This window comes from Patagioenas fasciata, chromosome 24 (genome assembly GCF_037038585.1).
Source record: "Patagioenas fasciata isolate bPatFas1 chromosome 24, bPatFas1.hap1, whole genome shotgun sequence".
NCBI lineage: Eukaryota > Metazoa > Chordata > Aves > Columbiformes > Columbidae > Patagioenas > Patagioenas fasciata.
In genome coordinates, this window is record NC_092543.1 from 2,943,071 (window position 1) to 2,963,249 (window position 20,179).

The 20,179-nt window shown below is 49.7% G+C and overlaps 1 protein-coding gene across 4 annotated transcripts in view; it reads left to right on the forward strand.

Annotated features, from left to right (window-relative positions):
• Positions 1-20,179, forward strand: part of GRIK4 (glutamate ionotropic receptor kainate type subunit 4) — a 174,241-nt gene that overhangs the window by 103,130 nt on the left and 50,932 nt on the right. For all 4 annotated transcript variants that reach the window (XR_011735631.1, XM_065855672.2, XM_071798661.1 and 1 more), the window contains 5 exons: positions 2,234-2,398; positions 7,816-7,913; positions 10,690-10,855; positions 15,649-15,827; positions 18,539-18,592. Coding sequence is in view for 3 of the 4 variants with exons in the window: in XM_065855672.2 (XP_065711744.1) it covers positions 2,234-2,398; positions 7,816-7,913; positions 10,690-10,855; positions 15,649-15,827; positions 18,539-18,592 (662 nt within the window). In the remaining variant the exon portion in view is untranslated. The remainder of the gene's footprint in view (positions 1-2,233; positions 2,399-7,815; positions 7,914-10,689; positions 10,856-15,648; positions 15,828-18,538; positions 18,593-20,179) is intronic.

Here is a 20,179-nt window from a genome sequence, read left to right on the forward strand (position 1 = left end):
GAGGCTCTGTGTGCTGGTGGCTGTGAAGCAGTGGGGGAGCAGTGAGATCTTTCAAGGCACAAACCAGCCCTCTGAGGAACATGTTCTCGGTCCCACCTACAGCACAACATCACCATGTGACTTTAGCAGTGGTCCCAGCCTTTCAAATGTGTGTATCCTTGGACTCTGCCCTGATGAGCCCTTGCTCTTAGAATCCCAGAGTGTGAGGGGTTGGAAGGACCTGGAAAGCTCATCCAGTGCAATCCTCCATGGAGCAGGAACACCCAGCTGAGGTTCCACAGGAAGGGGTCCAGGCGGGTTTGAATGTCTGCAGAGAAGGAGACTCCACAGCCTCCCTGGGCAGCCTGGGCCAGGCTCTGCCACCCTCACCCCCAACAAGTTGCTTCTCCTCTTGCAGTGGAACCTCCTCTGTTCCAGGTTGCACCCATTGCCCCTTGTCCTGTCACTGGTTGTCACCCAGAAGAGCCCGGCTCCATCCTCCTGACACTCACCATGTTCACAGCTGATGTGCTGCTGGCTGATTTACGTTTTTCACTCTGGTTTTCTCTATCCCCAAACCCCCCAAATGCCAAATCCAAACCTACCGCAGCACAATTACGTTTCAAAGCTTCAGCAAGGCATCCAACTTTCTTCTTCTTCTGTGGCTTTCTCACATCCACAATGAAAACCAGTGCTCCTCTTCCCCAGGTACAACTGAATAGCTGCATTCTGGGATTAGACCTCCTAATAGCAAGGATAAGCCCAGCAGGGTGCAGGAGTTGTGCCAGCTCGTAGCTGTGATTAGTGCTCAACTCCAATTTATTTTTGCGTTCCGTCGAAGAAAATAAAAATAATACCCCACACTATCTCACTCTGCCTAACAGATTTGAGTGGGCAGGCCCAGGAGCTAAGTTCAAGAGTCAAGTGCTTTCTGTTTGAAAAATATTTGTCCCTTCCCACCCACAGCCGCCCACACGCTTCCTGAAATATTCCAGCGATCAGCACCATTCCGATGCCTTCTAAATGAGCGAACTGGGACTATCTGGGGATGCTCTTCATCCGTTGGTGTGTGAGGCAGTGCCTGGACAAAGGGTGGCTTGGGGTGCACAGCTGGATGTCCCGATATAGGGACACCGGGGCCGAGCAGGGGGTGCTGGTGCCACAGCGGGCGCTGGGCCCCGGCAGCGTGGGCGGCCCTGCCGTGCTGTTACCGGCAGGTAACGCAGCCGCTGCCGCAGAGATTTCATCACCCACGCGTCTGGCGAGACCTGGGAGGTGGGCGAAGCGGCGGGAAAGGCCGCGTGTGGGAGGGAGGACGCGCTGATGATAACGGCAGCGGGAGGAGACGTGCCAACGTGGCCGTGGAGATTTGGCTGGATCGCCATCCAGCGAGACCTGGACGGGCTGGAGGGTTGGGTGGGGAAAAAATTAATGAAATATAACAAGGGCAAGTCTTGCATCTGGGCAGGAACAACCCCAGTATAAGGTGGGGAACGATCTGTTGGAGAGTAGTGTAGGGAAAGGGAGCTGGGGGTCCTGGGGACAGCAGGGTGAGCATGAGCCAGCACTGGGCCCTTGTGGCCAGGAAGCCAATGGGACCTGGGGTGGGTTAGAAGGGGGTGGTCAGTAGGTCAGAGAGGTTCTCCTGCCCCTCTGCTCTGCCCTGGGGAGACCACACCTGGAATATTGTGTCCAGTTGTGGCCCCTCAGCTCCAGAAGGACAGGGAACTGCTGCAGAGAGTCCAGCGCAGCCACCAAGATGCTGGAGGGAGTGGAGCATCTCCCGTGTGAGGAAAGGCTGAGGGAGCTGGGGCTCTGGAGCTGGAGAAGAGGAGACTGAGGGGGGACTCATTCCTGGGGATCAATATGGAAAGGGGCAGTGTCAGGAGGATGGAGCCAGGCTCTTCTGGGTGACACCCAGTGACAGGACAAGGGGCAATGGGTGCAAACTGGAACACAGGAGGTTCCACTGCAAGAGGAGAAGCAACTTGTTGGGGGTGAGGGTGTCAGAGCCTGGCCCAGGCTGCCCAGGGAGGTTGTGGAGTCTCCTTCTCTGCAGACATTCAAACCCGCCTGGACCCCTTCCTGTGGAACCTCAGCTGGGTGTTCCTGCTCCATGGGGGATTGCACTGGATGAGCTTCCCAGGGCCCTTCCAACCCCTGACATTCTGGGATTCAGAAGGGGTGCTGGGGTTGGGGGAGCACAGAGCTGAGCGGGTCTCACCAAGTCTAACCACTGCCTTTGCCCCTGCAGCCGCCATCCTGGATGACCCCATGGAGTGCAGCAGAGGGGAGAGACTCTCCATCACCCTGGCCAAGAACCGCATCAACCGCGCGCCCGAGCGGGCGGGCAAAGCCAAAGTGGAGGTGGACATCTTCGAGCTGCTGCGGGACAGCGAGTATGAGACGGCAGAAACCAGTAAGTACCCCTCCATGTAGCTGGTCCTTCCCCAGTTCTCTCTGCTGGCCCAGGTGTCAGTGGCTTGGGACAAATTGTTTTCCTTCATTTGTGTGTCAATAAACAGAGGTAATGATACAGGAGGCGACGCTCCTTGGTAAAGTACTTACTGATGTGCAAATAAGAGACTCTGGGCAAGTTCAGTGCAATAAGTCATTTTTAAAACCCCGCGGAATGTCGTGTCATCAAACACAATGGCTCTGCTGCTGCTTTAGATTGGCAGTGAATTTGTTTAAACAAAGTGAAGTTTTCAAGTGATGTTTAAAATCATGTAGATTAAAAATGCTGATTTTGAATGAGTAGTTTACTTTCCTTAATGCAAACAGGTCTCTCAGATTGTTGTTCCTCTAGATGCTCCAACATGTCAGCCCCTTGCTGATGATAAAGTGAAGCTGATGGTCAGTGTCCCATGGACCTCTCAGGCACCCAAGGCAAAGAAACTAGAAAGATCTGTCAGAGAGAAAATCCTTTGGAATGGGATAGCTTCCCTTTAGAATAATTTTAAGGCAGCTTTTAGAGTTCAGGGGAGGACTATCCATTTTTTATTACTTGAAAAAGCTGGAGGAATCATTTTAAATAATAGGGATTTTAGACTCGTTTCCCAGCAGTTCTTTGTTCCAAGCCTGGGTAATCTGCAGGGTGTCCCCAGAAGCTGTGACAATGTGTTGTGGTCTAGAATAGACTGCTTATCCCGTAGCTTTGCTCTTTGTTCTGCGCAGCATTGAGCAACCCCAGGGAGCCACACATCCCGTGCAGGTCTCTGGGTACCTGGCAGAAGGGGCTCGATAGCCCGGTGAGATCAGCAGATTGCTCCTTCATTTCCTGAGTTAGCGTTTGCATTATTTATAGAAGCGTTCAGTTAATAAAGTGTATTTCAGCAAGGACCTGGCTGTCTATTTATAGAGCCCGTCACTCACGAGGCAGTCTAGATTAAGATCATCACATGCGGCATCGCAGGGAGTGTTTAAAACAGCAGTTCTCCACCTTTTTAGGTCCCTTTTAACTTTTTCTTGGTCTTTGCCACCTGCTTAAGATTGGGCACATCCCGTGTTCACAGCAACAGGGCAAGTCCAGTCCCACTGGATGGGACTTTCCGAGTCCATTCCCAGTTTGCCCTCCAAAGTATCACAGGTCTCCCAGTGATCCTCCTGGGAAACGAGAACGTTGCTCTTTGAAAGAACCGGTAGCATTTTTAGTTCCGTTCTTTTTCCCTTTTCATAAATCTGCGTGTAGCAGTGTTTGTGTGATTCAGAAACAGGCTCGAACAGCAAGTGACCCGAGAGCGGAGGTGAAGTTTCTTGTAAGACTGCTCAGAAATGCTTCTGTTGGAACGTTTGTCGAGCAGGAGAATTCTGATTTGCTGAGATTGAAGCGTTATGCAAGGAATCGTTGATTTCGGCAAACGTGGTGTTTGGGGAACACACGGGAAGGGGATAAGTGAGGAAGGGGTAATCTTCCATTTGAATTTTCACCTCGGGGTGATTTTCTTTGTTTTCTCTACTTTGACTTACAGAATGTAAAAAGTAGAAACTGGAGCAAACTAATTTGATTTCGGTGAAGTCAGTAGTGGCATAAGTTTGCAATATGTTATTTGCCTTTTCTTCAGAGGGAAAAATGTCTGGAAGCATTCCTTACAAAAGGACAAATCTGCATTCTGCATGGCTGTGCTATTAATGTCACTGAAGTTTTCTTGATTTATAGCAGTAGCAGAGGAGAATCAGATACTTTAACTCAAATTTAAAGGCTTTCATGGCTTTCAAACATCTGACTTCTCAGCTTTAATACTCACTGGTATTTGTTATCACACGTAATATTAATAAAAGCAGTTTAGATGTTTTAACCTATGACTGCAAAGCTGTTATACATCTGTTTAATACCGTTCTAAAATTTCACACCTTTTGAATCACCCTTAAATATCGCAGCTTAGCCGACTGATCTAGGAGTGCTGTCATTACACCCCATCAGTGATATTCCGTGTACAATTAGTGCTTCAAGAGAATAAAGACATTTGGAGAGTTAGTTTTATTTGAGTGTTGTGCTGTTGTTGTTCTGCTTTTCCCGCTGACTGACTCAGGCGTGTTGCTGTTAGCGAGCCACAAAATCACAATTGCTATAGCAGGTAAAATATGAGTCAGGCTTAATCACATTCATGCCTGATTTGCTATTTCAGCTTTCTATATGAATGAAGACAAACACTGCCTGTTCCTGTATGCAACAGCTGTGGCGTCCTGTGTTTTGAAATGAGCTTGCAGCGAAAGGTTATGGATAAAGGGTTTTTTTGTCATTATAAGTACAGCCTGTTTTGTCTTTGTGTTTGATGTTGCAGCTCCTTTTATGGAGATCCAAGATGACTTGTTTAATCATGTCTTCATCTAAAACACCGTATTCTTTTTGATATTCAGGGCGGACAGATTTCCTACTTGTCATCCCGTCCCCTATTGTCTCATCAGTCTTTTAAACGTCTTTGTGTTGTTAATCCAAACATCTCAGGGCAGGTCAGTGGTCAAAGTGAGCGACCAACCGGGGGATTTAAAATTCACACCGATATATCCAAGTCCCTGCTACGTCCATTCAGTGCCATTGTCTGAAATGTGCTATTCACTGTCCCACCATTTTAGTGGATTTCACTCTTAAACCTGCTCTGGTTGTGGGTTCCTAATAATAAGAAGAAAGGATGCTGCAGTTTTGCTACCACGGTGCAGGATGTAACTCCATCCATTTATACACTTAGTGTTTTCTGTATGATAATCCCGTCCTGACCAGTCCCTGCCATTCACGATCCTCTGGTACGTTTTGCCATCCTGGAGAAGTTGGGGTAGTTGCATACCTTCCCTGCTCATTGATTTTCCCTTAGAGGTAGGAATCTTCTTTGCATGCAGTTTGAAGCCCTCGTATTGGGTATCTGTGCAGTGCAAGCAATGCTGGGCTCTGCTCCCTGGGCGCGTGCTCTCGGCCCTGCTTTGAACAGGGAGAGCGCATGGAAATGATCGCCAAGCGCCCCGAGACACTGAGGATCAAGAGGTTTTGCGCCTCCACACGCACGTGACATCAATGTCCAGCATTTCTTGGGGTGCTGAATCCCAGAAAGCATAAAAAGTGGACACAATCTTGAGCAGAGGTACGTCTGCAGGAATTAAGAATGTGTCGCGCGCGTAGCTTACGTGGCACCTGTGTGTTGAAGTGTCAAGAGGCACGAGTGGCAGGTACCTGTGGTTGTAGTCCCTGCGGTTATTTGGGATGCATTTTTGGTAGAGGGCCAACATTTCTACATCCCTGCAAGCGCCCACCTGAATCCGCAGGGCCCACAGCCGTAGCAGGTTGAGCCTTTTCTCCCTGTGGCAACTAACAGCATCAGGTAATGTTCTGCAATAGGAAATGTGTTTGGATTACAAGAGGAGCAGCTTTCTAAATGTGGTCAAAACCTTTGCCTCAGGCACTTCCACTTTGTTTCCATTCATTTTCCTTAATTTTACTGGATGTTTTGCCCTTGGAGTGATAAGCCCCGTCTTTTTCTTCTGACAGTTGTTGCAACGCTGTTGCTATGACTACTTAACCCACTTTTTGTTCTCAGTGCCAGAGATGAGAAGAGAAACGCTCACCAAAGTTTCCCCTGCACGCACAACAAAATTCCCCCCGAGGACTTTTACCCTAATGACTTTATCCACAATAAAGAGGACTTGAGCAGCTCTTTGCTCCTAGATGCTGAATTTCAGAGCACCCAAGCGTCTGGTGCAGCTGAGATAGCATGTGGGGCTTTCCAGTTGCTGCTGCTCTTATTTAAAAGGCTCTTCTGAAGAGGTGTAAGTGCCTGTAAATTTTTAAGCACAGAGAAGAAGCAAAGTACTGGATTCCTTTGAAGATGCCGCAGAAAAATATCACTCGTTCTGTAGCAGATTGAGATGGTTGGAGGGTGAGAGAGTTTGGAAGGGAGGAAACCCAGGAGAAGAGGTTTTCATGTCATTGGCACTTTCTGTAAGAAGTCAGAGCAATCAGTGTGCATAGGGACCTACTCCTGTATGAAGTTCTCCCTACAAGTAGCGCTTGGAGAGAAGTAAAACCAGTTCCCCAAAGTGACAAACTGAGTCCTCAGCTTTTGGCGTCGTATTTCAGTCACGAGGCCATGGGGACTTGTGAGGTCCAAGGCCAGAGGTGACCACCTTGGCTAGCTGGTCTTATATTTTGCATCAAATGGACTTTGGACATTCCCATGCTGAACGCTACACTCAGCCCCATGGCTTGCTGTTTCAAGCACGTTATGAGCTCTTGTTTCATGTCCAGTCTTGATTTAAAGACTTGAAGTTGATAGAAAACCTGGTCTGATCTGTACCATGACTGTTTTCACTATGAACCCCTTCACCACAAAAAAATACGTTCTGGTTTGAATTTTTGTAGCTGCTGAATTTGGTTGACTTCTTACAACCATTGCACAAGCTTCTCAGACATGTAAACCTGCAGTGAGTTTGATGCTCTGAAACAGAGGGTGAAGAGGGACTATCTTTAAATCCTCAGCTTTGTGATGCGATGGTTTAGTTTTTACATCTGAAAACGTTGCCAGGACTGATAAGTAGTTTTGGTCCCTCCTTTCTCCTCGGGTGTCATCTTTCTTTAGACAGCAGTCGCTTGACGCCAGTTGAGCAAATGAATCTTTGTTGAGCAAATTATTCTTGGTCTGTTCGGGGAGAAAGGAGCTGAGTGTGTGGCTGGTTTGATATTTTGGAACAAGCACAAGTTCAGATGAGCCTTTGGGAGCCCAGGGATTCAGGCCATTTGGCTAAATTTGTGCTGTGAATTAAAAGGACAAAAGGTTGCAGTTTAACCTGGGTAGCTTGAGGGAAGGGATTTAACTTCTTCATTATGGCAAGGTCTTTTTATTGTTCTGCTCACCTCGGTGGCGTGGAGCCAGAAAAAAAAGATACCAAAACCAGTAATACAGTTCTTATTATTACCACTCAGCTCTGCAGCAGATGAGGAAGAAATTCCTACAAGCTTGTTTGCTGCTAGATGATGCTTTGAAGCTAAGTTACTGTTGTGTTTAGCACCTTCCTTAAACTTTGCTTATTGTTTTATCTTGGAGCAGAGCAGATGGGGCCAAAAAGGGACATTATAAGAGAGAGACCCCAGTCCTGAGTCAGAGACGAGGATACCAGGGTTCAGGTGGGATTTGTAATGGCTGGGGAAAGGTGGGAGAGGAGGGTGTCACAGGCAGGGTGACAGCGCTTCAGAAGGACTTTCTGGGGACATGAATGGCAGGGAGTGTGTTGAGTGAAGCAGATGATACCATGTCCTCAGTCAGGTGCAGCGGTTACTGTAGGCATGAATGTCTTCTGCTGGAAATTGAGGGTGAAGTTTAACGCGTTTACTCTCCCTGGTTCCTGCAGTGTGCCAGATTCTCCCCAAAGGAGTGGTGGGTGTCCTGGGACCTTCCTCAAGCCCAGCCTCCAGCTCCATTATCAGCAATATCTGCGGGGAGAAAGAGGTAAGCGGGAATGTTCTGTCTTGGAGTCTGTGTGCCTTTGTGCCCACTTGTTGCCAGCGGCTGCCCAGGGCTGGGAGGGTTTTGTAGGAGCCCCAGCTCTTTCAGCCCTGGGGCGGGAGCGGGGCCATGTAGGAAACAATTACCTTGCCAATAGAATAGACCCAGGCGGGATCTCTCACAGCAGAGCAGATTTTAATAACCACTTTGCAAGAGCGGGTGTTCTGCGTAGAGGTTGGCACACAGAATAGGGCAAAAAAACCCCTGCTTATATCCCCCCAAATCCCAGCCGCAGTTTCTCTCCCCTGTTCCCCAGTGGTTGGTACTTCAGGGTTTACAGACCGCCTGACCCTGCCTCACTTTACGTATTTTATTCTTCTAACTCTAACAATACCCTTCCCCTTATCAATCTATTTGAAATATGGGTTCCTGGCCCTTTGACCACCCTTCCCCCTAGATTAACTTGTAAATACAGGTATCAGTTTGCATTCTGGGAGTTTGAAGAGAGTTTGTTTTATGTTAAGGATTCATAGTCTGATGTATCTCGGTCCTTCTCCCCCACTGGGGTCAGGCACCAGCTCCTTAGTTTTGTAAAAACAACATTCCTACCTTAAATGTTCCTTACAGCCTCTAATGATCAGAGTTAACAGCTTAGTTTATTACCCCTTCTAATGCACATATTCTTGCAGCTTCTTCCTTGGCCATTTCCTCTTTCCTTTCCACCTCCCTTGTCCATGTTTTCATCTGTATCACCTCTTACTTCAGCTTCCCTCACGTGCAGCACTGATGTGAAATGTGTCCCCTCTCACTGAGAAGTGCAAAACCCAAAGGTTGCCCTGGCAGATGCAAACCCTGGCCAAAACTCCTGAGTGCGACGGTACTTTGTGCACATACTTGGAAAGCTGTGCCTATTTCTGTTTGCTGCTGTTCCGTCAGCACAAACCCCTTTTTATCTGTGTCCAGCCTGTGTGACTGATTTAATATTTTATAAGCCTTGAACCATCTTACACTGATCTGGCCCTGCTCACGGGAAAAGAAATTGAGTTCTCTTCTCATAGTTCATCCCTTTAAAGCCAGATAACATTTCCCAGCCATTTAGTGGTCTCTCTCTGGAGGAGGAGAGTGCCTGGAACTGAGCACTGTAAATAACTTGCATTCACAGACCTGTTCTTTGTTCCCTGCGATCAGAATTGTTGGAGAGATGGAAGAGATATTTAGGCCTAGTGCTCTGGGCTACAGCACGATGGGTCTCTTGGGAATATTTTGTGGTGCTTTCTCCAGTTAAATGCCACAGACATGCGCTCCATCCCAGGCGAAGGGGAGTAACAGTAACAGAACCTGTGTCTCCTGCGTTACCCCTCCAGTGTCTTCAGCCCAAAGATTTCCTTCCAGAGCTCTTGCCAAGGAGAGGAGGGTTCTGGAACCAAATGTGAGTCTGAAGCAGGGCTGTGATCAGCTCTGGCTGCTCGCAGGAGCTGCCTTCACCTCGCTCCCCATCTCTCCTCTGGTAGCGGTTACTGCTGCAAGCCTCAGACTCCATCTGGCTCCCAGAGTGATCAGCACACTTGTAGCAGAGCTGCCCTGTCTGCTCTGCTTAGAGGAATTTGCCTTTCGCTTGCAGTCTGCTGCTCTCCCTGTTACAGAGCCCAGGATGAGGGCTGCAGAGTGAAATCAAGGCAGATAGCAGCTTATTACTATTTAACTTTCCTGTGGCCAGCCAAACAGCTTCTGCTGTCAATAAAACAGCCATCCCAAGCTACTAATAGCTTTTCCCAAGAGGACAGAGGTGGGAGGCAGAGGACGGTAGCTTCCAGAAGGACTAATAATGGAGGAAAAGAGGACTTGACACTCGTCTAATGAAGCAGCAGCAGTTGTTTCCCTTTCTCTGTCTTCTGTTTCTTCCAAATAATTCACTCAGCAAAAGGAAAACAATATTCCTTCTCCTGATTTGGCTGAGCCCCCTGTGTCTGAGCTTGATATCTCTGCCCATCCATCCATTCCCTGTCCACAGCACTGCCAGGTGTGCAGGTGAGCTGCCTCTTCTCCCCACTCCCTGGGAAACAGCGTCATCCCGCTCCTTCTCCGCTCTATTAGTGACAAGCACAGCATTATTAGGATTCGTGGTTATGGTCCCGTTGGAGCTTGCACGCCATACGGCCACCTGTTACTTCTCTGCTGATCAAAAAAAGCCCAAAGCTTCTGGCTGCCGCGTCTGTTCCTCTCTCTCCAGAGCCTTGCCGGAGCGGGGTCATCTTGTTCTTCCCTTAATCTCTCCTAATTACCTGCCGACGCATCGGTGCTGCAGGCAGAGGTGGATTTGCAGCGCTTCATCCATCCAGCACGCAGCCACGGCCTGCGGGTCTCCAGCATGGGCTGTGGATGCCTGCAAAGCATCCTTCATATTTACCCAGGCAGCAAGCCCGAAATGAAATGTGGGCCTGGCTACAATTAGCACCCAACTAATTAGGTTGAACTCATCTGGAATGGTTTCCTGTGCTGTAATCACAACCCCTGTTGCCTTTCTCTGAGTGGCTCAGCAAGACTTCTCCTGATCCACTCCTTCCTGTGGCTTCTTGTTGCTGTGATAATTATTTTCCTCTGCTACTGCACAAATCCCACCCTCCTCTCTTCACTCTGGTGATGCTTCTTCAGTTTTATTGCGATATTTCACTTTCTGCCTGCTGCGCATTTCACACCAAAGGTCCTTTATGGTAGATTTACTTGTTTTTATTTCTCTTTCCTCTTTAATCATGTTTTCTTTCCCCTCCTTCCCACTTAGGTTCCTCACTTCAAAGTGGCACCAGAGGAGTTCCTGAAGCTGCAGCTCCAGCGATTCACCACCCTCAACCTCCACCCCAGCAACACCGATATCAGCGTGGCCGTGGCAGGAATCCTCAAGTTCTTCAACTGCACCACCGCCTGCCTCATCTGTGCCAAAGCTGAATGTGAGTCATTGCCCGGGTGGCTCCAGCCGCCCCTCTGCTCCCAGTGCCCTCTCTCCATCTCCTCCTGCACATTGGGTGCCTGTTGGAGAAGGTCCCATGGGCACCTTGGGGTGTTCACACAGTCACAGAATCCAGAATGTGAGGGGTTGGAAGGGCCCTGGAAAGCTCATCCAGTGCAATCCCCCATGGAGCAGGAACACCCAGCTGAGGTTCCACAGGAAGGGGTCCAGGCGGGTTTGAATGTCTGCAGAGAAGGAGACTCCACAACCTCCCTGGGCAGCCTGGGCCAGGCTCTGCCACCCTCACCCCCAACAAGTTGCTTCTCCTCTTGCACTGGAACCTCCTGTGTTCCAGTTTGCACCCATTGCCCCTTGTCCTACCATTCGTTGTCACCTGGTGCACATCTGGTACATCCCAAGGTGTTCTCCTCCCTGGTACATCCCAGGGTGTTCTCCTTCCCTGGTGCTGGTGGCGGCAGGGGCTCTGCTGTCAGCAGCAGACGAGCAGACGAGCACTTGTTAGGAGCAGCCCCACACAGCAGGGACCTGCAGGGCAGGTTTTCCACCCTCTTGTCCCATGGAGGTGTTTGTGGTATTTACGAGAGGAGGAAAGAGGACGGGGACAGACTTGCCTGCCTTCTGTTTGACAATCTGAAGAGTGTTTGGCTTGCGCAGATGGGTTTTTTAAATGAAAAAGCCCACAAAAACAAAACCCAAAAACGCTTAGGCTTATTTCTGGAGGTTATTTTAGGCAAGTAGAGCTTTTTGAAATACGCCTTTCCCAAACCCACGTGCAGTTTGCGGCCTAAAAGCAGGACTTGATTAATAGTCCAACACTGCACACCCTCTTGGGCTCTGCAGCCGTACATCTGTCGGTAATTGTCCATCTGGATGCTGGAGCGTTCACCTCAGCAAGACCGTATTCATCTCTGCGTAATTCTTCTAATACGGCAGGAACAGACTCTGCATTGCAAGGGTTAAAGTGTGTCCAGTGCTTTCTGAGGTCGGTGTGTACGTGGGTAGGTAGCCGATGTGTTGTTGCCACATCCATTTTGCTTGTTTTATTGTGTATCTAGGTTCATTAGCACTAGAGTTACCGCACAAACAAGCCTAGGAGAGGGCTTTGAAAAGGCAGGGGGATCCAGGGAGAGCTTTGGGGATCCTGGCAAGCGCTCAGCAGCCTCTGAGCGTGGGACCAGGTACAAAGGAGAGGAGCATCCTTTCCAGCTAACCCTGGGCAAAGCTCTCGCCATCCGCCATGCTCGTAACGCGGTGGTGTGGCAGACTCCTGCATAGGGATGGAAGGAGTAAGAGTGTCTTTGCCTTTTCTTTTTGCTTTGTGTACCCTGAGGAGACCACATCCTCATGTCAGTAAATTGCCTTTGGTAAGCATGCTCACATTTACCCCAGCAGAGGACCAAAATGATGCAATTAAAAGCATGCAAATGCTTTCCTGTGTTACTTCTAGTGCTGGAATTTTTCATTGTCTAACCTTAAGCAAAAAGGAGAATAAAAGAGGAGAAGATAATGAGGTTTTCTTACCTGCCGTGCAGCTCGCTCACAGCTCTGTCCTCACGCTGCTGCCAGGCACGGCGCAGCCATCCACATCAGCACAGCCCTTGCACCCTACCCCTCTGCCCAGGTACGTGCCAAAACCCCATTGAAATATTAATACCTCCCTGGTATTCATATGATTCTTCAATTAACTGGATCAAAACCCTGGGAGCCAAATGACTTGTGTTAAAATAACGCCCTTTTAATTGGATCAGTCTGGTTTATTTCACTCTGGTGCTCCTGGATAACTCAATATCTAGGTTGTGTTGTGCAAGCCAAGTCTTTCTCAGACCCAGGGAAGCGGTGGGATAGGTGCCTTTCATGCATCCTGCTCTTTGTGTTCAGAAAGGGCTTAATCTGAGCTAAACTTGAAGCTCAACATGCTCTGACTATAACAGAGTGCAGAAAAGGCATAACCCAGCTTCACGTAGGAGCACGAGCCCTCGTTTTCCCTTAGGACAAGTAGGGCTCCTAAGCACAGTCTTTAAACAACTAACTCGAAGCACTTTGGGCTTTCAGAAGGTTCCCTGGAGGCAAATAAGGGGACCGAGCATACGCGCTGTCAGTGAGGAAAACGCTGATTTGAGGGATGTTACTATTTAGATCTCGGGAGGGAAAGTCGTAGCTGTTTTTGTTTAAGTGTGATGGGACTCCCGGGTCCTACCCTGTCACGCTCTTACTGTCACTGTAAGGAGTCACATCCTTCCCCTGGGGACTGCTTATAATTTCTTCTGGCAGAAGCAGGAAATGGCCCTCAAAACCAATGGACTTAAGCCAGCCTAAGTGTAATGCAATGGTGAACAGAATAAGATTATGTGACTCAGTTTCTCTGTGGTGTGGAACAAGAAGCTAGTTTGTGAATTGAAGTCCTAACGTGGAAGGCCTTGTGCGATTCCACAGAAACCTTCACATGAAAAGACAACCACAGGCAAACACAGGGATGTGTAGACTTTACAGGAGCTGCTCTGTGTGCTCTGATTGTCAGAGGGGAGGAAATAACACCCAGTGCTTAGGAAGGGATCTTCGCGAGGATCAAATGAAGGGCTTAGTTAAAATTTACTGAGCTGGCACTGAAAAAAGCGTTGGGGTGAGGTCTAGTCCGTGTGTCTTGTACACAGAGTGAACTCACTGGCTGGTGAGAAGCGAAGAGAAGCCTGTGTGACGCGGGAAGTCCTGGCTGCTGCTGGTGTGATAGTTCTCGCTGAGTTGCTGCCTGTACTCGGAAAAGCTGAGAGGTGAATGCATTGCGAAGAGCTCCGTGCAAACTTGGCTTACTGAAAAACTCTCCCTTGAGAGGCTCCTCATCTTGGATGTGTCCTTTTAAATGCACTGCTTTGTTACCTTTGTGAAGCGCTGGGAGTCCTTGAGAGCAGCGCTCTCTAACGCTAGTCACATCGCATTGTATCGCTTCCCCGGCCCCTGACCTCCTGGGGAACGAGCGGTTTCGTGCAGTCAGAAGTAGGGGCAGGTTAAGAGTAGAGCTCTGACTCGAGGAGGGGTTCTGCCCCTCTGCCAGCTGGGATGTGATTTTGTGGATAGTTCTGTTCTTTTTGCTTTCCTTTGGTTCAACTTTCCCCCTTCTTTTTGGATTCTCTTTCTGTGGGGACGGGATATGTGACCACGGTAGCTGTCTGTGTCTTGCTAATGATTACATCTGCTGGTCTCTCTGGTCAATCAAACTTGACAGGAGGTTATTGCCTGATGAAAATCAGCAGCTGGATAGAACAGACAGGCTCTATCAAATATACTTTCTTGACTAAGAAAAGCTGTAGCAGGAGCTTTGACATCTTATTAGACATCAAGGAAGCTGTGTTGGAAGGAGCCCTTGCAGTGACCTAGCTGCAGGAAGAAACTTCAATCAGAAGCGCCAAAGGCACTAGTGCCCAACTCCAGGGAAGGTGGGACTCATCTATGTGGGTTCTCGCTAATTAATTAGAACTTCTTACCTTCGCCTCCCAGCTGAAGGGAGAGCCCGTTCCTGCAGACCGCGTGGGCAGTGCCAGGGTCACCAGGGTCCTGGCTCCTTCTTGTGGCTCATCCTGCCCAGACGCTGCCCGAGGAGCTGGAGGGATGTGCTGGGCATAGAGCTGGGGAACGAGCAGTTGGAGAGTGGCACAGGGAAAGGGAGCTGGGAGTCCTGGGGACAGCAGGGTGAGCATGAGCCAGCACTGGGCCCTTGTGGCCAGGAAGCCAATGGGACCTGGGGTGGGCTAGAAGGGGGTGGTCAGTAGGTCAGAGAGGTTCTCCTGCCCCTCTGCTCTGCCCTGGGGAGACCACACCTGGAATATTGTGTCCAGTTGTGGCCCCTCAGCTCCAGAAGGACAGGGAACTGCTGCAGAGAGTCCGGCGCAGCCACCAAGATGCTGAAGGGAGTGGAGCATCTCCCGTGTAAGGAAAGGCTGAGGGAGCTGGGGCTCTGGAGCTGGAGAAGAGGAGACTGAGGGGGGACTCATTCCTGGGGATCAATATGGAAAGGGGCAGTGTCAGGAGGATGGAGCCAGGCTCTTCTGGGTGACAACCAGTGACAGGACAAGGGGCAATGGGTGCAAACTGGAACACAGGAGGTTCCACTGCAAGAGGAGAAGCAACTTGTTGGGGGTGAGGGTGGCAGAGCCTGGCCCAGGCTGCCCAGGGAGGTTGTGGAGTCTCCTTCTCTGCAGACATTCAAACCCGCCTGGACCCCTTCCTGTGGAACCTCAGCTGGGTGTTCCTGCTCCATGGGGGATTGCACTGGATGAGCTTTCCAGGGCCCTTCAAGCCCTGACATTTATGACTCTGTGAGGACTCGGTGGGGGCACAGGGAGGCACAAATGCAGATGGCGAGGCAGAAAGGGAGGAGGGCTTGGAGGTGGAAGATGGGTCTCCAGAGACCCTGCCCAGTGATGGAGCCACTAGACTGCAAACATTGTCCTACTTTCCTCTCTAGTTTCTCCATAAAGCACCAAATATGCTGGTTTGTTTGCTTGTTTTATTATTGGCTCCCATCAGATGGCTCCAAGTTGTCCAAAGTGTATCAAGTTGTGCCTTGCAGGGCACTTAGTTTGGGAGCTTGTAATACAAGTGCTTAGGAGGAGGAATCATCTCCAGCAACCAGCGACAGCCAGGACAACGCCTTATGTGGGGGGAAAATGGAGAAGTTGTCCCAATTCTGGGCTCCTGAGTGAGTGTGTATCAGCAATCTTATCTCTTCCCAAGCATAAAATTTAAAGGTGTCTTTTTTTGTCCCCCTTTTATTTGAAGGCCTTTTAAACCTAGAGAAGTTGCTTCGGCAGTTCCTCATCTCCAAGGACACGCTCTCGGTTCGGATGCTGGATGACAGCCGGGATCCCACCCCTCTCCTAAAAGAGATCCGAGACGACAAAACAGCTACCATCATTGTACATGCCAACGCCTCCATGTCCCACACCATTTTGCAGAAGGTAAGAGTCTAGAAAGTGTCACCGATGTACACGCGACTGCTTCCACTGAACGAGATGCTGTGTAGTACAAGAGCATATGTGTCCAGGTGTTGTATGATAATGGATTGGAAAAATACCTGCAGCATCACTGGAAGCGGTCTCTGCTGAGGGGGGAATTGCCACTGATGGACTTTCTGGGGAAAATAATGTGCTCTGTCTTTCCAGAACTGTATCTGTAGAAGCAAAGGTTTAATTGCTCTGAGCTGATGCGTTTGCTCTCTCCAAGCGGTGCGTGCTTGCCATCAAACAACCGTGGAGGGCTGCCTGGCGTTCTGAAATTAGTCAATCATCGCAATATTTTTCCCCTTTTCTCTAATTTTTTGCTTCTTTTTTTGTTGTCTTATTAAGCGAGATTTTATTTTAATCGTGTTTATTTCGAAGCGGTCTCTTGCTGCAGTTTTTAGCGTTTGTTTTGATAGTCTGCTTCAAAACTGAGCAGTGGCTCCAGATGGAGTCTAAAGTTGTGCAGAGTTTCCCACATCCTGGAAGGAACAAGGAGCACTTTGCTGAGTGGAGGCAGGATCCAAGCAGTGGGTTCCCCCATTGGAGCTGTTTGTATTATTCCCACCCATTCCCTGACAGATTTTTATTCCGCCACTTGCAATTTTGCACGTCTAAATCGGTAGGTTTGGGGTTTTTTTGGGGTCCTGTCTATGCAGGAAGGGGCATTTGGTGGGTTTTTTGTTTGTTTTCTGTCTCCTGGTCCCTGTTTTGTGCTGCTGAGGGCTGTCCCCCTCCTCTGTTGCTATAGTGACTTCCCACAGCGCTCTTCGGGCACCGCAATCCCTTCCCTGCTCCAGCATCCTTCTGCCAAGCCTGATAAAGATGTCAGAGATTGCCATGATTTTTCAGCAGTTCAGTAAAACCTAATGTAGTCTTCCTGGCTGGAGGATTGGAGGGATGGAAGGTAATAAATAATGAGCTGATCTGGCAACTCCTTGCGCCTTGGGAGGGCTGCGAAGTGTTTTCTTTACAGAGCTACAAACTGAACAGGGGCTGAAGTCGTGGTGAGCAAATAGGTGCATCCTTGGCCCCTGCACTATTGATTTGAAAGTGCCTTGTGTCAAACCTGTCTCAGGAGACCAGTCCTGGCCTCGGACAGCGAGAGAAATTGCACTCTCTCATCTCTGATCCTCCGCATATGGGCTGGAGACACACGGTTGCTTCCTCAATTACCAGCCTGGCCCGTTCGCCCACCTGCCAGCGGGAACGTGAAATGATGGGAGCGATGCTCGCAGGAGCTCTTTGTCGCTCGCTTTGATTTTCTGCCCTTGAAATCGAATGCGCCGACTTCAAAGTGGGTCAGAGGGAGAGCTGACATTGTCGCTGGCCCTGGAAAGGGAGAAGGGAGGGAAGTGGGTGCCAGGTTTTACTGTGTAGGGGCTTCAAAACGCAGCAGCTGGCTGGAAGGCGGGTCGGCAGCCTTCTCGGGAGTCGTGGTGCTCTTTTGGTCAAGTCATTGTGTCCGGTTTGCCGCCTGTGCAAGGGACAGGGTGACAATGTGCAACCGAAGGGCTGGGTGCAGCCAGACCTAAGCCACCGCGATGGTGATGACCTTGGTTTTGCACAGAAATGGGTGAAGAACAGGCAGGAACAGGGAGAGGCGCGATCCAAGCCGCCTCTCCTCTGTATCTTTCCTTCTTCCTCTCTCTTGTTGCCATCCTGAAGCTTCCTGGGGGAGATGGAAAGGGAATAAAAGCAAGGAAGGGGATGCTGGTCCTTCCCTCCCGGCCTCCAGTTCCTCTGTGTGGTCCAGGGTGATGCAAAAACCTCTTTGCCGAGGTCCGGAAGCATCATTTGAGACCAGCTGTGCTTGGCAAGGAAACATTGGCTTTCAGGAGGATCTGCAGATTAATCCCCCACTTTTCTGAGCATCTGTTCCCACAATAAGCTCCTTGCATACTGAGAATTTTGGATTTTGGAAATGGTCTTCGATGATCTGGTCTGTGGTCGATAAAACAGATCATCCCATGGAAAAATCTGTGTCCTTGTCTCTGCATCTCCATACACTTCTACCCTCTTTTGTCTAGTTTTGTGGCTATCGCTACCCTGTCTAAATTCTGAAGAACAGTCTGTGTTACTAGGTTTCATTAATGATAATTAATTTGTGGGACTGGAGCCCAAATCTGACTGATACGTGTGGGAAAGCCCCCGCTGGGATGACTGTCCTTTTTCTGCAGCTCCACAAGAGCTTTTTCCGCCTCGCTCTCTGTGAAAGGAGACAAGCCCCGAGCTCTCTCTCGACTGCTGCTTTGCCTCGTTATGTTCAAAAAGATGTTGAGAGTTGCACAGGAGAACAAAGCAGCAAACCCCGGCCAACCTCACATTCCTCCAAACGCACAGGACACCCAAGGAACCCCCATCCCAGGGACACCGGAGGGTCCCGGGGGCCGGAGCTGCGGCTCGTGCAGCGTTGGGTGGTTTCTGTGTGCCAGGTGCTTTGTCAGTGCTGTCGCGAAGAGGAGACCCTGAGGTAGGCTCAGTCCTGCTGAAAAATTGGTTCCCCAGACTTTAATTTCATGGGTCAAATCGTGTTGCTGTGTCCCACCCTTCCCTGCACTTGCAGGGAGCGATAAGGATGAAAAAGCAAATGTGGCCCGGTCTCTGCCTTGCCGGAGTGGAGATTGAAGATTGTCAGGCTCTGGTCTAATCTCCTTTCCTCTCCTTCACAGGCAGCTGAACTGGGAATGGCGTCTGCCTATTACACGTATATCTTCACTAATCTGGTAAGACGTTTTTTCTCGGCTTTTCTCCCGTGTGCGTGTAGAGTCATGTTAATGGGAGCTGATCTCTCCAGCCCGTGGGAGCGTTGGGAAGAGCCACGTGTTTGTGGTACACGCAGAGGAGTCTCCCTGCAAACCTGAGCATCGCTCAGGGCAAGTCTTGACTTGGGGTGTGTGTCTGGAGGCCACCACACGCTGTTCTGTGCCTCTGGGAGCGGCTGTGCAAGGCCAAGGATGGCACCATAAATGTTGAGAGTCAGAGCGGGGTACGTCTTCAGCACAGCCCCAGGTGATTTGGCTTTATAGCTACTAATAACATTAATGGGGGAATCGCGCGGTGAAATCCCTGAACGCTGCGCTAAACAAGGAGTAATGGGCCTAGACAGCAGCGGGGGAAACCCAGGATAAACATCAGGGCAACTTCTCTCACTGCAGCAGCTACAAGGCTCTTAACAGGCTGTGAAGTGGTGTGGGGGAAACGCCACTGCCAGCGAGACCACATATTAATGTAGGTGTGGGGAGGGTGGAAACCTGAGTGCGGCAGGATGGGCTGGATGACTAAGTGGAGGTGCCTTCCAACCCCGAATGATACTCATATTCTCTAATTTCTATTAATATTTATGCCAGGGTGCGCGTGTGCCAGGAAAGCCGAGAGCTGAATCACGCTTTGTGTTTGGGTGGGAGACAGACGGGAACGGATGGAGCCAAACGTGTGGGCAGGAGAGCTGGAGTGGAGAGGAGGAGGGGGCAGGAGGGAAATGGAGGGGGTGAAAGCCAGGAGAGCAATGGGGACAGAGAAAGAAGATGTCCGAAGAGATAAAAATGCAAAGAAATAGCAAAATCTACTAGCTTCCTACCTGAACTAATCGCATTCTGGTTCCCACTCTGTAGGTCTTCACCTTGCTCTGCACCGGTGCAGCAGGGACAGGCAAAGCCAGGACTGTGCACATAGCAATGGGTTTTTATTTACACATCGCCGTGGACGTGCAAATAGAAATCGTGGAGTCGGTGTTCTTGGGTGGTGCTCAGACAACAGGGATAACTGGAAGAATTAAGCTCCCCGCTGCCACCAGCACCACCAGGCTGGTTTGGAGCATGGGTGTGATGAAGCGTTTGCTCAAGGTCGCGAGATGAAATTTGTCTTTGAAGCCCATTCATCTAGCGTAACGCAGTTATGGCAGGTGGGGAAGAAATGAATTTTGTTGCCGTTCACTCTCGCAGGAAATCAATCTGTTTACCCACGTTGTTTCACCACTTTGGCCAAAAGACCAGCCCTCAGCAGAACTAACTGGATTTTTGGCAGGGACCTTTAAAGAAAGGTGACATCGGGCAAAACCTGGGCAGATGGAAGAGATGTTGAAGGAAATTAGTAATATTTAAATGGGAATGAGAGATGGGAGTGAGCAATTTAGACTAATAAATCTGGAGGGATTATCAAGCTCCTAATGAACCCTCTGAGGTTTCGCAGTCACTGCCTAACAGAAAAGATAAAATCATAGTGAACTGCTGTCGAGGAGAGCAAGCAAAAAGATGGCTTTAAATGGAGGGAGAACCCATCAGAAGGGGAATAGACAGTCTGTTTAGCATTAA